The sequence below is a fragment of the Eptatretus burgeri genome, chromosome 2 (genome assembly GCF_056783735.1).
Source record: "Eptatretus burgeri isolate ZD-2024b chromosome 2, Ebu_testis_v1, whole genome shotgun sequence".
NCBI classification, from domain to species: Eukaryota; Metazoa; Chordata; class Myxini; order Myxiniformes; family Myxinidae; genus Eptatretus; species Eptatretus burgeri.
This window is the reverse complement of record NC_140962.1, coordinates 100,666,834-100,683,581: the sequence shown is the minus strand read 5'-3', so window position 1 is coordinate 100,683,581 and position 16,748 is coordinate 100,666,834. Positions and strand designations below refer to the sequence as shown.

The 16,748-nt window shown below is 43.1% G+C and overlaps 1 protein-coding gene across 6 annotated transcripts in view; it reads right to left on the bottom strand.

Annotated features, from left to right (window-relative positions):
• The window catches only part of KIF21A (kinesin family member 21A), a 249,946-nt gene that overhangs the window by 17,282 nt on the left and 215,916 nt on the right, over positions 1-16,748 (bottom strand). For all 6 annotated transcript variants that reach the window (XM_085870463.1, XM_085870467.1, XM_085870464.1 and 3 more), the window contains 3 exons: positions 10,302-10,466; positions 3,706-3,823; positions 2,690-2,860 (listed from right to left, as the gene is read on the bottom strand). In XM_085870463.1, coding sequence (XP_085726589.1) covers positions 2,690-2,860; positions 3,706-3,823; positions 10,302-10,466 — 454 coding nt within the window. The remainder of the gene's footprint in view (positions 1-2,689; positions 2,861-3,705; positions 3,824-10,301; positions 10,467-16,748) is intronic.

Here is a 16,748-nt window from a genome sequence, read left to right as displayed (position 1 = left end):
GGGGTGGAGGGAGTGGGAAGAAGGAAGGGAGGGGGGCAGGGCCGGATTTACTTGCTGTGGGCCTTAGGCTAAACCTTATCAGTGCTCCCAAAGACAAAATGTCTTTAAACTGCAAAAATTCATCTAAAACAGATGCTTCCAGGTCACTGGAATAGGTACTGACAAGGAGTTCCAGTTGAGCTTTGAGGTCATCATAGTTCATAAAAAAGGTTGTCAGCTCTGGAAGTGATTGGAGTTGTGCAGCTTTGGTTTCTTTTAACTTTCTCTTTTGTGAGCCACTCATATATTTCTTCTGGGACGACATAATTAATCTATCTCATGAGAATCCCCAAGATGCCAAGAATAATCTGTAAGCATAAAGTAATAATAAATTAGTTCACGTCTTGTATAAGAGATTCTAATATCACAAAATAAGAACACAAAAATACACGTAATACTAGAACGGGCACTCAGTAGAGCGCATACCTTCGCCAACGCTACATTCCCCCCCCACCCTAGAAACCGTTGATTGTGAGGGTATTTAATCCCATACCACAGCTGCCATCTCATATGTGTTATGATGGCTTAAAAACATTAAATTTCCTGCTGTTTGACACTGATTCACATACATTGTACAATTTCTGTATGAACTCCCTGACCTTTTTGGGTGTCAGTGTCAAGTCAATCTGATGACAACTGGTCACATTATAAGATATTATTTTCTGGCATTTTAGGGGCATTGAGCACACACGAGTTTCTGTTTTTCTAAATAAATTATTTATTGTGAACAAACAAACATTCATTGTACAAAAATGACGATTTTGACCTTTTCATGACCTCGACCTTGACCTTTGTACTCTTAATTTTGTAATTGGTATTGGAGTGCGGGGAACAGAACAGTCAACATTTTGGTGTTGGTTTCATGCAAATCGAATAAGAATTGACCGTGTTATGACTAAAACCGCACATTTTGCAATGTCGTGACCCCCCCTGACCTTTGACTCCCAACCGCTAATAAGGGTTATTACGTCATTGTGTCATGTCACATATCACAAGATGGGGCATTGAATTCTGAACATTTTGGCATTAGTTGCATGCAAATTGGATACAAATTGACCGCGCTATGGTAAAAAGACGATTTTGACCTTTTCATGACCTTGACCTTTGACCCGATCGCTCCCAAAATCTAATCAAATGGTCCTCGGATAATAACCAATTATCCCACCAAATTTGCTGCGATTCAGTTCAATACTTTTGGAGTTATGCGAATAACAAACAAACAAACACACATATTCACAAATAAATAAATACACAGCGATCAAAACATAACCTTCGCAACAAAGTTTGCGAAGGTAATAACAATGAAGTACACTAAATACAACACGTAATGTATATAATCTACAGATAGATAGATAGATAGATTGTGGGTAAACGGGCATTTAAAAATGTGCTGTTATATTTTTCGTTACCTTATTTTATTTTATTAATTTTACTATAGGGCCGACTAGCCTACTCCTTGGCCGATCAGAGAACCCACAAGTCCTTGGTGGGCCCCCAGTTACTGGTGGGCCCTAGGCCAATGGCCTATGTTGCCTATTGGAAAATCTGGCCCTGGAGGGGACAGAGTGACACATGCAAGTGCATTCAAATTTTTTCACAAAGTGTGTGTGTGTGTGTGTGTGTGTGTGTGTGTGTGTGTGTGTGTGTGTGTGTGTGTGTGTGTGTGTGTGTGTGTACATGCACATGTGTGTCACAAATGTTAAAAATAAATTACAGAACCTACATTTAACATTACAAATTCAATCTGGCAGCAACACAGCAATTCAGTGTTTGGCATTATTTGAAAAAGATGGCACTTGTATCCTTTTATCGTTGGTACTGCTCTTTCAGGATGGTTGAGCTGTACCTGATGGTAAATACCTAAATTTAGTGAAAAAGACTAGATTTAGCATACAAATCCAAACTGTTAAACAATTGGATCCACTTATAACAGCCCTCAACATGTATACCATTAACCATGATGAGAAAAGGCATTCCAATCAAAGGTCACGTTTGTGACTGTTAGTGTTACAAAGTTATTACCTCTGTTATTCTCGAAGGTGGACAAAGTTATGTTTTCATCCCTGATTGTCTGTGGGCAGGATATCTCAAATGTTATGGATGGATTTTGATGAAACTTGGTGGTCAAGGTTGGGTGTGTGCCAAGGCCAAAATTATAAGAATTTGGTGAAGATGCAGATCCAGATACTATAATTTTTAAGTGATTCTTTACCGTTGAGAGAGAGACAGAGAGAGACAGAGACAGAGACAGAGACAGAGACAGAGACAGAGACAGAGACAGAGACAGAGACAGAGACAGAGACAGAGACAGAGACAGAGGGAGAGAGAGAGAGAGAGTCAGAGACAGAGCGAGAGAGAGGGACAGAGAGAGAGACAGAGGGAGAGAGAGAGAGAGAGAGAGAGAGAGAGAGATTTTTTTTGAAAATTGGGCTACACTTGGAATAAAGTAAAATGCAAACATGGCCTGGCTTTTCACCAGGAACTTTTCATTGCTTTTCTTTAAAAAAACAACAACAAAGGTTGTGCTTGAAGAATATGATAAATATGTGTGTTGTTAACAACTGCATATGAGACAAAACCATTAACATAAGAAGTTGCGATAGTAGGAAGAATGAGTGAATGAAAAAGTAGATGAGAGATAAATATGCACCTGGACAAGCTCATGTTTCTGCAAATCCCACTTCTTGATGCCATTGTCCCGTGAGCCACTGAACAGGGCGGCCCCAACAATGGCGAGGGACTCAATGCCATCGTAATGTGGAGGCTCCAGGTTCTTACTTGGGTTCATGATACCACCAGTTCCATCCGGCACCTCAAACACCTGATACACGAGGATGCAAAGCAAATGGTAATCGAATTTCGTCACAATGTGGCGGAACAATGGACACGGTGAGGTCTCACCTTCGCATCAGGTATGAGGACTGTTAAAGCATCATTCAATCATAAAAACAGTAGAACTATGAATATATTAATGCAGATAACCCTGAAACTGTCACAACCGTTCCAAATTAAATGAATAAAAATAGAAATTCTTTCATAAATAGAGCATTGCTTAAAGAGTATATCAGCAGTTCTTTCACATTGGTGATATTCTGATTTGTGATTCGAGAGAGATTGAATTTAGGGCAGGTATGATAGTCTATGGACAAATTTAATATGGTATGGACACTCACCGCTGAGTTGTCTAACGTGGGTTTAAATCTCGGCCAGGCTAGAAACTGTCATTCAGGTGTTTTGCAGGTAGGGTGATTCACCAATGTGTGCTCCGTCCCTTCGATGGATGTTAAACTGGACATTCTGTCTGCTTGCATTAGTTGGTGAACATTAACAATCCTACGGTTTATTTCACGAAGAGTAGGCTAGTTATCATCAGCACCATGAACAATTAGAAATTCCTGCCACCTTCAGTCGAATTGCAAGCCTGGCAAGCTGGCTTGTGAAAGACTTGCGCAAAATGTTCCCCAGGGTGACTACCGACTACACAAGGGGGGACTAATTGGGGCTGTTAAAGAAGAAGAAGAATAAGAACAAGAAGAAGAATAAAAAGTAGAAAAAGAAATAGCAATAGATTCTGAACCTAGTTGGACTTTGCAGACAAGAATGACTGAAACGCACATTACATCTCAGCTGGCTGTGTTGTACAAGGCTCGGGAACCTGTGACTTACTCTGATGTAGTGATCCTTGGAGCCAGTAATGACCTTGTCCTGCCCAGTGGCCGAGCGCACCACAGTAAGGGTCATGACCGGTCCAGCATGGCCGCACAACTTCCCCGAGGCTTGGAATCTGTACGGAAGCCATGGCATGTAAAATAGTCACAGATAATGACGACGTGCCACTGCACATGAAAACCCATTTTAAAACAGATTAAGATTGTACTTTGACAAAGTTTGTTGGAAACTGAGAAAAGGATTTTCTTCACAGCAGCATGACTGTCGTAGTGCAGCATCAACAATTATTCGATTTTTTGGATTGAAGTACGTTTAATAATGAAATGCACGTTTGAGTTACAACGTTTACCCGTCTGTCAGGTAAGGTCATCATCGATTACTACAAATGCTTAAACGTCCTCAGAGGAGAGAATCAAGTTTTCAAATAAATTCTGATTCTGATGTACCATACTCGATTACAGAGCGTAGATGCTGCCAAAGCAGTTTCTTGGCAATGATTATAATGGGTGGTTTGCCATTGCCTTCCCAGAAGTAGTTAAGGCAGGAGTATTAAATTAGTTAATGGTGCCGGTGATAGCTCCCCGACTCTTAGTGAAGAACACCGTGGGATTTTTGACATCCACCAACTAATGCTGGCAGCCCGGTTTAACGTCCATCCAAGAGACGGCACGCACATTGATGAATCACCCTGCCTGTGAAACACCAGGATGACAGTTTATAGCTGGGTCAGGATTCAAACCCAGGCAAGACAGCTTAGAGGTGAGTGTGCATACTTTTAAGCCCAACCTGCCAGCAACCTCAAAGCCATCTTCAAATAAAGACATAATATAACTAGAAGCGGACTTGGTAGAGCGCATACCTCCACGACACAATTCCTGATCCACGAGAACATATCGATCCCAATATATTTTTGAAATATCATGCTATGTATCGTTGTGGCCCTATCTCTCAATGGTGAAGAATCACTTTTTAAAAATTCTAGTATTTGTATCCGTATCTTCACCAAAACTTAATTGATTGGTTCATTCCACACATCCAACCTGCCTATCAAGTTTCATCTGAATCCATCCACAACTTTTTGGGATATCTTTCTCAGAGGCAAACAAAGACACAGACCGACACACAGTCAAGGTCAGGTCAGGTATGGGAGCATGTGCCAGAACAGCGCGTCGCTGCGTCCACTTTCCGCCGGTACTCCAGGGGCCTCCGTCTGGCCATCCCCCAGGCAGATGCCAGGCCCATCCCCATCTCCTTGAGATGATGGTCAACCTGCTGCAACCAAGAGGTACGTGGTTGGCCCACTGGCCTCGTCCACTCATGAGACTCCCTCGCTGAGAGAATCTGCTGAGCAGGATCAGCGTCAGGAAAACGAGCCACATGTCCATACAGCCGCAACTGATGCTCACAGACTATGCAGGTAACAAATCTCATCCGAGTCTCTCTCAGCAACCGCTCGTTGGACACAAAATCCGACCAGCGATAGCCAAGGATTCTCCGAAGACACCTGGTACCAAAGGAATTAAGTCTCCGTCTCAGATCCTTGGTCAGAGTCCAAGTCTCGCACCCATAGAGCAAGACTGGAAGTACCAAGGACCTGAAGACTCGGACTTTCGTCCTCCCGCACAGGTACCGGCAGCGCCACACCCCATGATCCAGTGAATCCATGACTCCCCAGGCCCGACCCAGACGTCTATTGACCTCTGACTCACAGCCAGCAGAGACATGAATATCACTGCCAGGGTAAGTGAATCTCTCCACGACCTCAACATCCTCACCACAAACAGACTCAGACAGGACAGCAGCATCCAAGATGTCACCGAAAGCCTGGATCTTAGTTTTGACCCAAGAAACCCGTAATCCCAGCGGCTCCGACTCCTCATTCAGTACCTCGAGGGCCCCCAAAAGGATGTCTAAAGTCTCCGCAAAGATGACTGCATCATCTGCAAAATCAAGGTCCGAGATCTTGACATTCCCAAACGATACACCGCAGCTTGATCTCTCCGACATCCTCCCTAAAATCCAGTCCATACAAGTGCTGAAAAGTGTGGGGGCCAGTACACATCCCTGACGAACTCCAGTAACAACTGGAAATAAGTCAGAGATGGTACCACCACACTTCAGAGCACTCTCAGTACCAGAGTAGAGTTCAGACATCAGATGGATCAGTTTTGGTGACACCCCACGAAGACCAAGAATTCTCCAGAGGACATCCCGATTCACTGAATCGAACGCTTTACAGAGATCAACATAGGCTGCAAGCAGCCCCTGCCGAAACTCTCGTCTGCGTTCGGTGAGGACACGAGGGGCAAGGATACGGTCAATCGTTGACCTCTTTGGTGTAAAGCCTGACTGCTCTGGACGCTGGTGCTCATGCAGATGGTGGCGAACCCTATCAAGAATTATCCGAGCAGAGACCTTGCCCGGCACTGAGAGCAGCGTCACCCCTCGGTAGTTGTTGCAGTCTTGGCGATCACCCTTCCCTTTCCAGAGAGGGACAACAAGGCCCCTCTTCCAGTCAGTTGGGATGATGCCTGTGTTCCAGGCAGAGCACAAAACTGCATGCAACGACACGAGTGCAGCATTTCCACCAGCCTTGAGAAGTTCGGCATGGATGCCACAGATCCCTGGAGCTTTGCCCCGTTTCAACTGGTTCACCGCAGCCCGTGTTTCCACAAGCGAAGGTGGACCACAGTTGATTCGAGGGTCAGCAACAGGGATTGTAACACCCTTGACTTCCAACTCGACAGCTGGGGGATCAGCCCGGTACAACCGCTCAAAGTAGCCGGCCCAGCGGGCCTTCACTTCAGACTCCTCTGTCAAGAGCCTACCACTCTCTGCTCGAACTGCAGTGCTCCAAGGGATGGGCTTGGATGAACGTAATGCGCGAATTCCCCTGTAAGCGGGATGAGAATCACCTGTCCACAGGTGATGCTCTACCCCCTCACAGATTCCTCGCACATAGGCCTCCTTGTCCACCCTCAGTGCACGTACAGTTTTACGCCTCAGTTCCGTGAACAGCTCAGCTCTGCCATTCAGCCTGGCCCTGTGACTCTGGTCAATGGTATCCAGTGTCCCTTGAGAGACAAAATTCTTCTTTGCCCTGCGGTGAGCTCCAAGACATCCACCGGCAACATCAAGGACGGTGGTCTTGAAGGCGCTCCACAACTCTTCAGGACCCCCCAAAGCACCCAGACCCCCCAAGTGTCCACTCAGCCTGTTCGCAAACTCCTCAGCTACTCTCTCATCCCTGAGCTTGGCAACATCCAGCCTAGGCTGGGATGGTACCATTCTCCAGGATTTAAGGTGCAGCTTTAGAGTTGCTACAACAAGCCTGTGGTCAGTATTAAGGAACAGCACTCCGGGAGACCCTGCAGTTCTGGATCATCCTCCAACGACCGTCAATGAGGACATGGTCAATCTTCTTTGCCACACCGCCAGCGTTGGAATACCAAGTCCAGCGATGAGCTTGTGGGCGCTGAAACCATGAACCAGCCACCCTAAAGGCCCGGTCACAGCTTGACGTTTTAGCCAGCGATGGCAACGTATTAAAATGTATGTAAAACGCTGGCTTACGTTGAACATTTGATGTTTTTTTTTAAAGATTCGGACGTATTCATAGCGACTTGGTCTTATGTATAACGCATTGGTAACGGATACAGAACGTTTTGTTGTGTTATAGATAACTTATACCAATGAATGCTGAACCTGTTGTCGGCCTACACAACCGATGCCCAACGATAGTCTAACTTAGGCATAGCGCGTTGCACGCATCGCCGACGATGTCGTGACATAGCCTATTAAAAGGCTGACGCACAACGATTCGAATCATAACTGCCGTAGAAATGGAAGTGTCAACATCGTGGTCACACCTTGGCGATCTTGCCAGCGTATGCCGACCTACGAAAAATGTGTCTAAAACGTTGGGGCACGTCAAATACGGTATGAGTAAGTTTGGTATACGTGAGTAGAACGCTAAAGTACGCTATCATACGTCGTAGTAAGTAGAGTACGTCAAGAAATTTTAAACATGTTCAAAATTTTACGACGTACTCGGCGTATGACACACGTTCCGCATGCGATGGGGATAAGTTTTACACACGATATGCGGACGCTTACACACGTCCACAAAGGCTACTTATAAGCTACTCATAAGTCGAAACACGTCGCGGTAATGTCTTTTTACGCGAAACTTATTTCTAACTTATGTTTGACGTGCTTTGAACCAATTCCTCACGTAATCCCAACACACATCGACGTATGTAGACGTATTCCAATGACGTCTTCCGGTCGACAAAAAAATAAATGAACGTGTTTCTAGGTTACAACTGCCATTTAAAGACGTGTTCCCAGCGGTTTTGGGAATTGGTATATAAAAATGCTGCTCATAAAAGGGGAACCCAACAGTGTTTTCGAGTCCTTTTTGAGTCGATGTCCATGTCAGCAGTAACAGTATCAGTATCAGTATCAGTATCAGTATTAGTATTAGTATTAGTAGTAGTATGTTCATGTTGGCAGTAGTAGGTGAGTGTGAGGGGGAGGGTGTGGGTTATGATGGATCGTCCTTGCGTTTAACGATTTAACGATTTAAATGATAAACTCAACGATTTAAATGGCTGCATCTCCACTATTGAAAGTAGACGCTTGCGCTCAACAATTGGATTTTTTTTACACTCAACGACTTTTAAGCGGTACCACTCACCTATTTTCATTGTTTACAATGAACGATTAAAATTGCTGTCACTCGCCTTTGTTTTTTGACGCTGGGGTTTGGAAATTTGAAGCGTTTCTTCTGAACGTGTTAAAACGCTCAAACTCGACTACATTAAATAGACACTGCCGATGGACAATTGGAATCATAGCCAAGCTAGACATCGAAGTGTGAACATCCTCGTCATGCCGAAGAAAAGTTTGAAGAATGCTGCAAATAAGTGTCCTGGCTGTGGCCGTGGACGCTGACGTAAGGACGATCCATTATACCGACGTCTTTCAGCCTATGAGTAACTTAAAAGTAACGTCTGTCGACGTGTGGGCAACGATCGCGTAACGTGCCAACAACACGTTAATCATAGGTTAGAAATAAGTTTCGGGAACGCTAAACATTACCTCGGCGTGTCTCAACTTATGATTAACTTACAAGTAGCATGTGTTGACGTCTGTCAACGATCGCAGACCGTGCATACAACTTGTGGCCAGCGTAGTGGAACGTGTGAGTCATACGCCGGCATACGTCGTGAAATTTCAAGCATGAAAAAATTTGAGGACAACCAAAAAGTACAACGTTTAAAGCCAACGTACAACGTTTAAAGCCAAGGAAAACAACGACGTATGGCAGTGTTTTTCAACGTGCTGTCAATGTTATCAAAACTTACCCATAACGTATTCAACGTGTGCCAGCGTTTTAGAAAAAAAATTCAAAAATCGGCATACGTTGGCTAAAACGTCAAGGTGTGACCGGGCCTTAAGTCCATGACTTCTTGCAAAGTCAAGGAACTTAGTGCTATTCTGGTTCATAGTTCCTGACCCATGGGGACCAACACACACCTCATAACCATCCCTATCAGTTCCAGTCAATGCATTGAAATCCCCCAAGACTAGAAGTGTATCTCGTCTGGGGCACTGATCAACCACAGACTCGAGTGTGGCGTAGAATGCATCCTTCACGGTGAGATCACTCGCCTCAGTCGGAGCATAAACAGAGACCAGGGAAATGACACCTAAGGAGTGACGAATCCTTAATCTCATAATACGCTCGTTGACTGGTGTTACCTCAATTATCATTGGGGTTAGCTTATTGGACACAGCTACAGCAACTCCTTGGGTATAGTAACCATCAGAGCGACCAGACCAATAGTAGGTGTAACCACCCACCATGATCTCGCCGCAATCCGGTCTCCGAACCTCAGAGAGAGCTGCAATCCCGATGTCCAAACGCTTGAGCTCAGATGATAACAGAGACAGGTGATCATCCTCTCTTAGGGATAGGACATTCCAGGCACCCACCCGAAGGGACCGCCTCAGGTTAACCCAAGGAGACCGCCGTCTGGTGGACGACACAGTCAAGCAGGGGTGAAAACACAACCTCCATCCACCTTCGGTGGCGGCATTGTTTATGCTGAATTTTCCCCAAAATTTAAACGACTTGTATTATTTGAAGTACTGAACATCTTGATAGTCTAAGCTCTCACAGGTAAAGAACATGCAAGATAAATAAGTTTTTATTCAAAGTTGCAGAATAGGCCCCATGTATTTAATATGTCAGCATTTTATGGAGGACTACTTCATTTTCTAAATGCTTTCCCTTCTCTCCTCTTCTTCCTATCTCTTCATAACCTCTTCCCTTCAATCCCTAAACCTCCTCTTCTCAAAACTATTGTGTCGGTTGTGGAAATAAGGGACATAACTATATATATATATATATATATATATATATATATATATATATATATATATATATATATATATATATATATATATATATATATATATATATATATATATGTGCGTGTGTATGTATATACACATTGAGTACATACAGTGATGCTCAAGCCATCATGTTTCACAGAAATTATTGGCAAATTGCTTGCACCACGTACTTCCTCAGATCCCAGGTGCGCACAAAGTTACTGGCGGCAGCATAGAGGGCGTGGCCAGGATGACTCAAGGCGATCTGATTCACCTGTGACTCTCCTGCTGGGAAAGTGAGTGTGCGGCTTGCCGTGCTTGAGTTTGTATCACCTGCACCTACCTGGCCTGACGATCTGCGGTGAAAGGAAAACATTGAATGAATATGAATGATAATATCAATGTGTGTTTTTATTGTCATCATAAACATTGTTACTCGTCCTGTTATAATAATTCTGAGGATGATTATGACAACAAAAAATATTCTTATTGTGATCACTTGTTTCATTGTGTGACTAATTTCCTGAAGGTTCATTCATCCTTCGAGTGATTTTCTAGACTTTGAGATAATTCCTGTAAGAACCCTAGAAATAGGGCTGTGCACAACCCAAACCACATAAAAGGTTTGATTGATTATTCTGTTACATCAAGCTTTCTGGAACATTTCTAGGGTGGGTATGACTCAAAATTACAGCCTCATGTTGGCTTTATGGTGTAGGTGGCTGGTTTAAGATCTTAGGGTCTTGAGTTTGAGCCCGTCATGCTGATGAAATAACACCATTGCTTGACTCAGCCTGTCATCAATCTGAGTTTGGCAAAATGAGTACCAACTTACTGGTAACAAGGGCACTGCATCAGTGGCACAGCCATGCTTCGAGTAAATAAGGCAACTGGCATCCACAGGCTACACACTAAACAACCACTCAAAATTCCGGTGCAACTCTTTTTGTTTACAGCCTTTTTATTGTGAGTGCGTTCCTATTTGAGTGATAACCTCACTGAGAAATAATTATATGAGTTGGGTTCTACACATTGCTATATCCTTACAATTTACATTCGTTTCGACAAATAAGCAATCAATCCATCCATCCATCCATCTATTGGGATCATACTCTGTGCAGAGCATTGGTGCTGCCGAAGCAGTCTCTTTGGCTATTGGACACAATCCTGGACGGGTCGCCACTCCGACACAGGATACCAGCAAGCTGGTACTCATTCTGCCGACCAAGGAAGGATGACAGGCAGAGTCAACCCCACCTGGTATTAATTCAACATCCGAGTAGGATTTCAACTCAGGATCCTCAAATCCCAAGCCCACCACCCGAATCATTAAGCCAACACCAGGCATATCAATGCAAACAGAAAAAATTGTCAATCAACTTTTTGTTATGTTTTAGTACTTACATTACAAAGGCATCAACACTATCAGGTGTTGCGTGGGGAAGAGGAGGGACGGGGTTAGAAAGAATCACTATTATCTGATACCACTGAATAATGCATCATAATGTAATGTAAAAGTGAAATCCAACTTTTGGATCTTTGTTAATGGCAGCACATTAAATATACACTGTTCTGAGAATTTATTGAACATTCGAAGCTCAATATTAAAAAAAAAACAAAAAAAACATCAACACTGACACACACAGAGCCACAGTAAGAAGCTTGCAAAACTCTTTGGCTGATCAGATAAACTGAGCTAGTAAACAAGGGTTGCATCCCACAATTGTCACGTCGTCAGAATGTGCATATGTGATGTTTTTATAATTACATTTATTAAACAAGCACAGACAAATATATTCTTTAATTAACCTCTGCAGGTACTTGTCTAACCATACATACAAATATCCAAACAAACAAATATTGTTTTACTGTATTATTTAACCGAGTTATATAAAGGCAAATATGTATACACTTTAAGTTTATGTACAATTGATCACACAGTTTGCAGTCGCAACAATAATTGTTAAAAATATGTTCCTTTAAAGTTGATTAGAATTCATTTCAGGAATTTAGATTCATTATTCATACACATGTATCAATTGTATATTCTCCATAAAGCTTTGAATTATTTGATAATTGGATGGACAATGTATCGTTATAATAATGTTTTTTTTTATTATAATGTGTTAATGAATTAAAGACTGCGAAATTGTGAGTCTTGCAAATAACAGAAGTTGTGTATGGCAAGGGTTACATTTCATGCCAAGCCTCGTGCATTACAATGAGATCACCCAAACCACACGTGTCAACCTTTTCTTACCATTTGAGATTTGTCTGTGGAATCATAAATGCTTTATAATATGAATACGAGTCTCTAATAACATGATTAGAAAAAAAAAAACGAGAGTAATTTGACTGCGCGCAGTCGACGGGAATGCCTCCGCTCTCCCGCACAAACACTTGAGTATTGACATATTTGACCTTTGTCCTTTATTATATCTGGGCCAAAATCTAATCAGTTAATTGCCCTGTCTAACTTTACCTTTGTAGCAAGTTTGATGAAATTCTGTCCAATATTTCTTGAGTTAGAGCGTAAACAGTAAAATTTCAGAGTTTGACCTTGACCTTTGAGAGAGGAGAGATTGGGAGCATACTCTGTACAGAGCGTTGGTGCTGCTTAAGCAGTCTCCTTGGCTATTGGACATAATCCTGGACGGGTCACCACTCCGACACAATACACCAGCATGCTGGCACTCATTTTACCGACCTCGGAAGGATGACAGGCAGAGTCAACCCCACCTGGTATTAATTCAACAGCTGAGTGGGATTTGAACTCAGGACCCTAGGATCCAAAGCCCACCATCCTAACCATTCAGCCAACACCAGGCAACACCTTTGACCCTTGACCTTTATCACATCTGGCCCAAAATCTAATCACTTAATTGCCCTGTCTTACTTTACCTTTTTACCAAGTTTGATGAAATTCTACAATTTGCTTCTTGAGTTATCGCGTAAACGAAAATCCGGACGGACGGACGGACAACCCGGAAATATAATGCCTCCGGCACCCTTGGTGCAGAGGCATACAAAGGTTTAGAGTGTTCATTGTACAAGCAAACTTTTTCGAGATGTTTTGTTTAATCCCTGTATTTTGCAAAATCATCATGAGGTTTGAAAAACAACTTGCTGTAATGACGTGATGTTGAAAGAAATTTCCACACATTTCTGATTAAATATGTTGTCAACATATTTAATCAGAAAAGTTTAAAAAATGGATTCTCTGGGGCTCGGAGTTTTTTTTACAAGGATAATCCAGTACTATAGCTGTAGAATTCTGTCTGTGTTTTGCTTTTTGCTATCCTCACAATAAATTATCTGAATTCTGAACCTCAGGAGTTTACTTGATTATAAGTGAATAAATTGCACGATGGTACGATAACTTAACTACAGACATATCAGCTCACTTCCAATCTTAAGCAAGCTCATGGAATCCATCATCGCATTTGATATGAAACCATTCCTTTTCTCCAACAACCTCATCTCAGATCACCAATTTGGTTGATCACCAATTTGGTTGATCACCAATTTGGTTGATCACCAATCAATGAGCTCCCTCTGACCCTCTGGAAAATCCTCTATCGATTTGAGATGACTCCACCCTCTGCCATCAAATCCCTCATCCTTCAGACAGGAAGTGTGCAGCTTCTTCCTGCTCTTCAGAACTTGACAAAATCACAAGATGGTGAAACACTTGAAATATGTCTTTCAATCATGACAAATCTCGCACTCTCACCATCTCTCTTCAAAAGGACCGTCTGGCAGACCACACCCCTCTCCCCACCTCCACATCGACCTTACTGACAATCCTCTTGATTTGAGAAAGTTCAGTCATTCACACTCCTGGGTCTCATTATCGGCAATAATATTTCTTCGGCGAACCACATTTCAAAGTTGGCATCCAAAGCCATCGGCTGATTGGGCATCCTCCGTCGTACAAAGTCCTTCCTTGGCACACCTGAACTCCTATCCACCTACAAGGCCTTCATCTAGAGCTTGATGGAGTTCGGGCTGCTTCTCCTATTCCCTCTTGACTGGTTCCCTGCCTCACATCTTGCTCAGCTTGACAGCGTGGAAACCAAGGCCTTCAAGATTATTGAAATCCTCCACGATTAGCTGAGTCCATGGGTCTATTACTTTGCCATCACAGACATGTCGGTGGTCAGCTTTCGACAGTCCACCGCCTCCTTTCTGGTCTTGCACCCTCTGCTCTTTTCATGCTTTGTTACCCACCCCAAGGTTTCTGCAGAGCAGGCACAGTCCACCATCAACCCCCTTCTGGTGAAACTACCTAAATCCAGGATCACTGCTCACCTCCATTAATTTGTTCCTCTTTTTCCCCACCTGTGTGACCAACTTCCACATTCTCTTCAATCTCATTCTTCCCTCCAGGTCTTCAACACAGCTGTTCACCACCATCTCAGAGTGTCCCCAATCCAAAAACCATGATTGCTTCTACCATCGTTAACCCTCCCCCACCCCACCCCAATCCCTCCTCCTTCCAAATTTCCAGTTTTCCTTTTTCCTTCCTGAGAATTTCCTTCTGCATCCATCTTGTCCACCTCTCCTGCCCCCCATTCTTCACCACACTCATTGTTTGTCCGCCTCCCTCTGTTTTGGCCTGTGGCTCTGCTGTTGGGGTTTTCCCCTCTGTCAACTGTTCCTTTTGTCCTTCAGTGTACTAATATTAGGTCTTCCAAATGTACACAAAAAAAAACAAACTTTATATCATATTTCACTGTATTATTCTGTGTTGCAAACATAACAGAAAAGTATGGTGAGTAAATAGTTAGATGACAAAGACAGCAGCACTTGTTGCATACTTTTCATTTTACCAACAACAAAATGAAGAAAGAGTGACAAGTGCCGATGTCGTCAGGATGATACTCTGAAGCCGCTCAGAAAGAACAAAAAGTCATCCACAGGAAACACTTATTTTTGCTCTCCAATGTCGACAGAATTATTTCTTTGAGTGACTCAAACCCGAAATGGAGACACGAGAAACCTTGAATGTGTATCGGCATCCCAACTGTTACAAGACTTGCATAAGCAAGGACAGCCTGGATCTTATCCTGAAGAGACCTGGCCCATCTTATCCATCTGAAGCTTCAGAGTCTTGCGCAAACGGAACCTATAATATGTGAGACGGAAGAGATCCCAGCGGGAATTTTTTGACTGGTCTCGGCAAACGCTTTGCAGAAACAAATCATACAAGAGGACTGACTGAGATCAATGTATGCACAATTAAAGTCTACGAGTCTATTGAACCTGCAGCAGACACACGAGGTGACGAAGATTTGCAACAAATACTCCGTAGTGTGAACAATGAACGAGTGTCAGCCGATGCAAGATATCGCAGAACATGCTTCTCAAATTGTACCAGAAAAATCTAACGTCAAGCACCAGATAATTCAAGGCGACTAAAGATGGAGACAAATATGCCTTTAGTGTACTAGTTGAGGATCTCAAACCTGAACTGAATGCTGGCAAGGCATATGATATGAACAGTCTCCTTCCGAAGTATAAGCCTACCCTTGAGATGTCCAAGTACACGAGACAACTTTTAAAGCTCAGGACGATGGGACCCTTTGGGGAATGAAGTGGTATTCCATCAGCCCCATGTGAAAACAAAACCTCAACGTGTATACACGAGTGCCATTTCTCTGCAAGATGTTCTGAATGCAGCAGTCTAAACATTCCATTTCCCCTTCTGCCACCAGAGAATCTATGGTTGAGGAGCGAGTGCTGGACAAAACAGAGCGTATTAGGTTTCTGTATCGCACGGCAATGATGATGATCAAGGCGGATATTGCTCAGTCTGAAGGAATCAGCATCAAACCTTTTCAAACGACAAGCTTACACCTCGCTTCAGCAAAATCTTTCATTCCAGAGAGCTTGTGTTGGTTCCTGCACTGGATCATTTCTGTTGATGACAATGATGATGCTGGCGAGTTCCCTCCTGATTGCAGAAATCAGTTTGACGAAAGGAGAATCCTCATGATTTCTCAAGGCGTGCTGCATGCTTGGTCACATCAAAGAATCAGGACTTCCAAACACACAAGTATAGAAATACCAGACCCCGTTGGCTATACGTTGGAAGTGAATGATGGCACTCCAAGGAAAATGACCAAAGACCCCACCCAAAAGACCAAAGACCCCACTCTTGTCGAGCTTGTTGCATGTCTGTTCCAAATCTGACTGTTCATGCAGGATGAATGGACTTTCCTGTACTGAAGCGTGTATATGCATGGGCGAGGACATTGAAAACCCCACGTATGATTTGGATATTTATGATGACGAAGAAGATGATGCTGGGTTTGGAGAACCCATCATTGGGAACATTTAACTTTCATGACCTGGTGTTAAGATATGTTTTACGTATCGGTAGGATACCGGCATATTCAACCCCAATGGACCAGGAGTATTGTGGGGTTGATGAAGGGATGTTTATCCTTGCTAAGTATATTTATTATACAATATAATCAAAAATTGTCATCGAACAAAGTTTGCATGTTGCAGTGCTATTTTTTGTTTTGAAATTAAAAGCACAGTTGCCAAATTAGAGTTACTTAAAATCTTCACCAACAAAGCATATCCTCACTGCAATTTGAAATCACAAAATAATCCCCATCACAAACAAT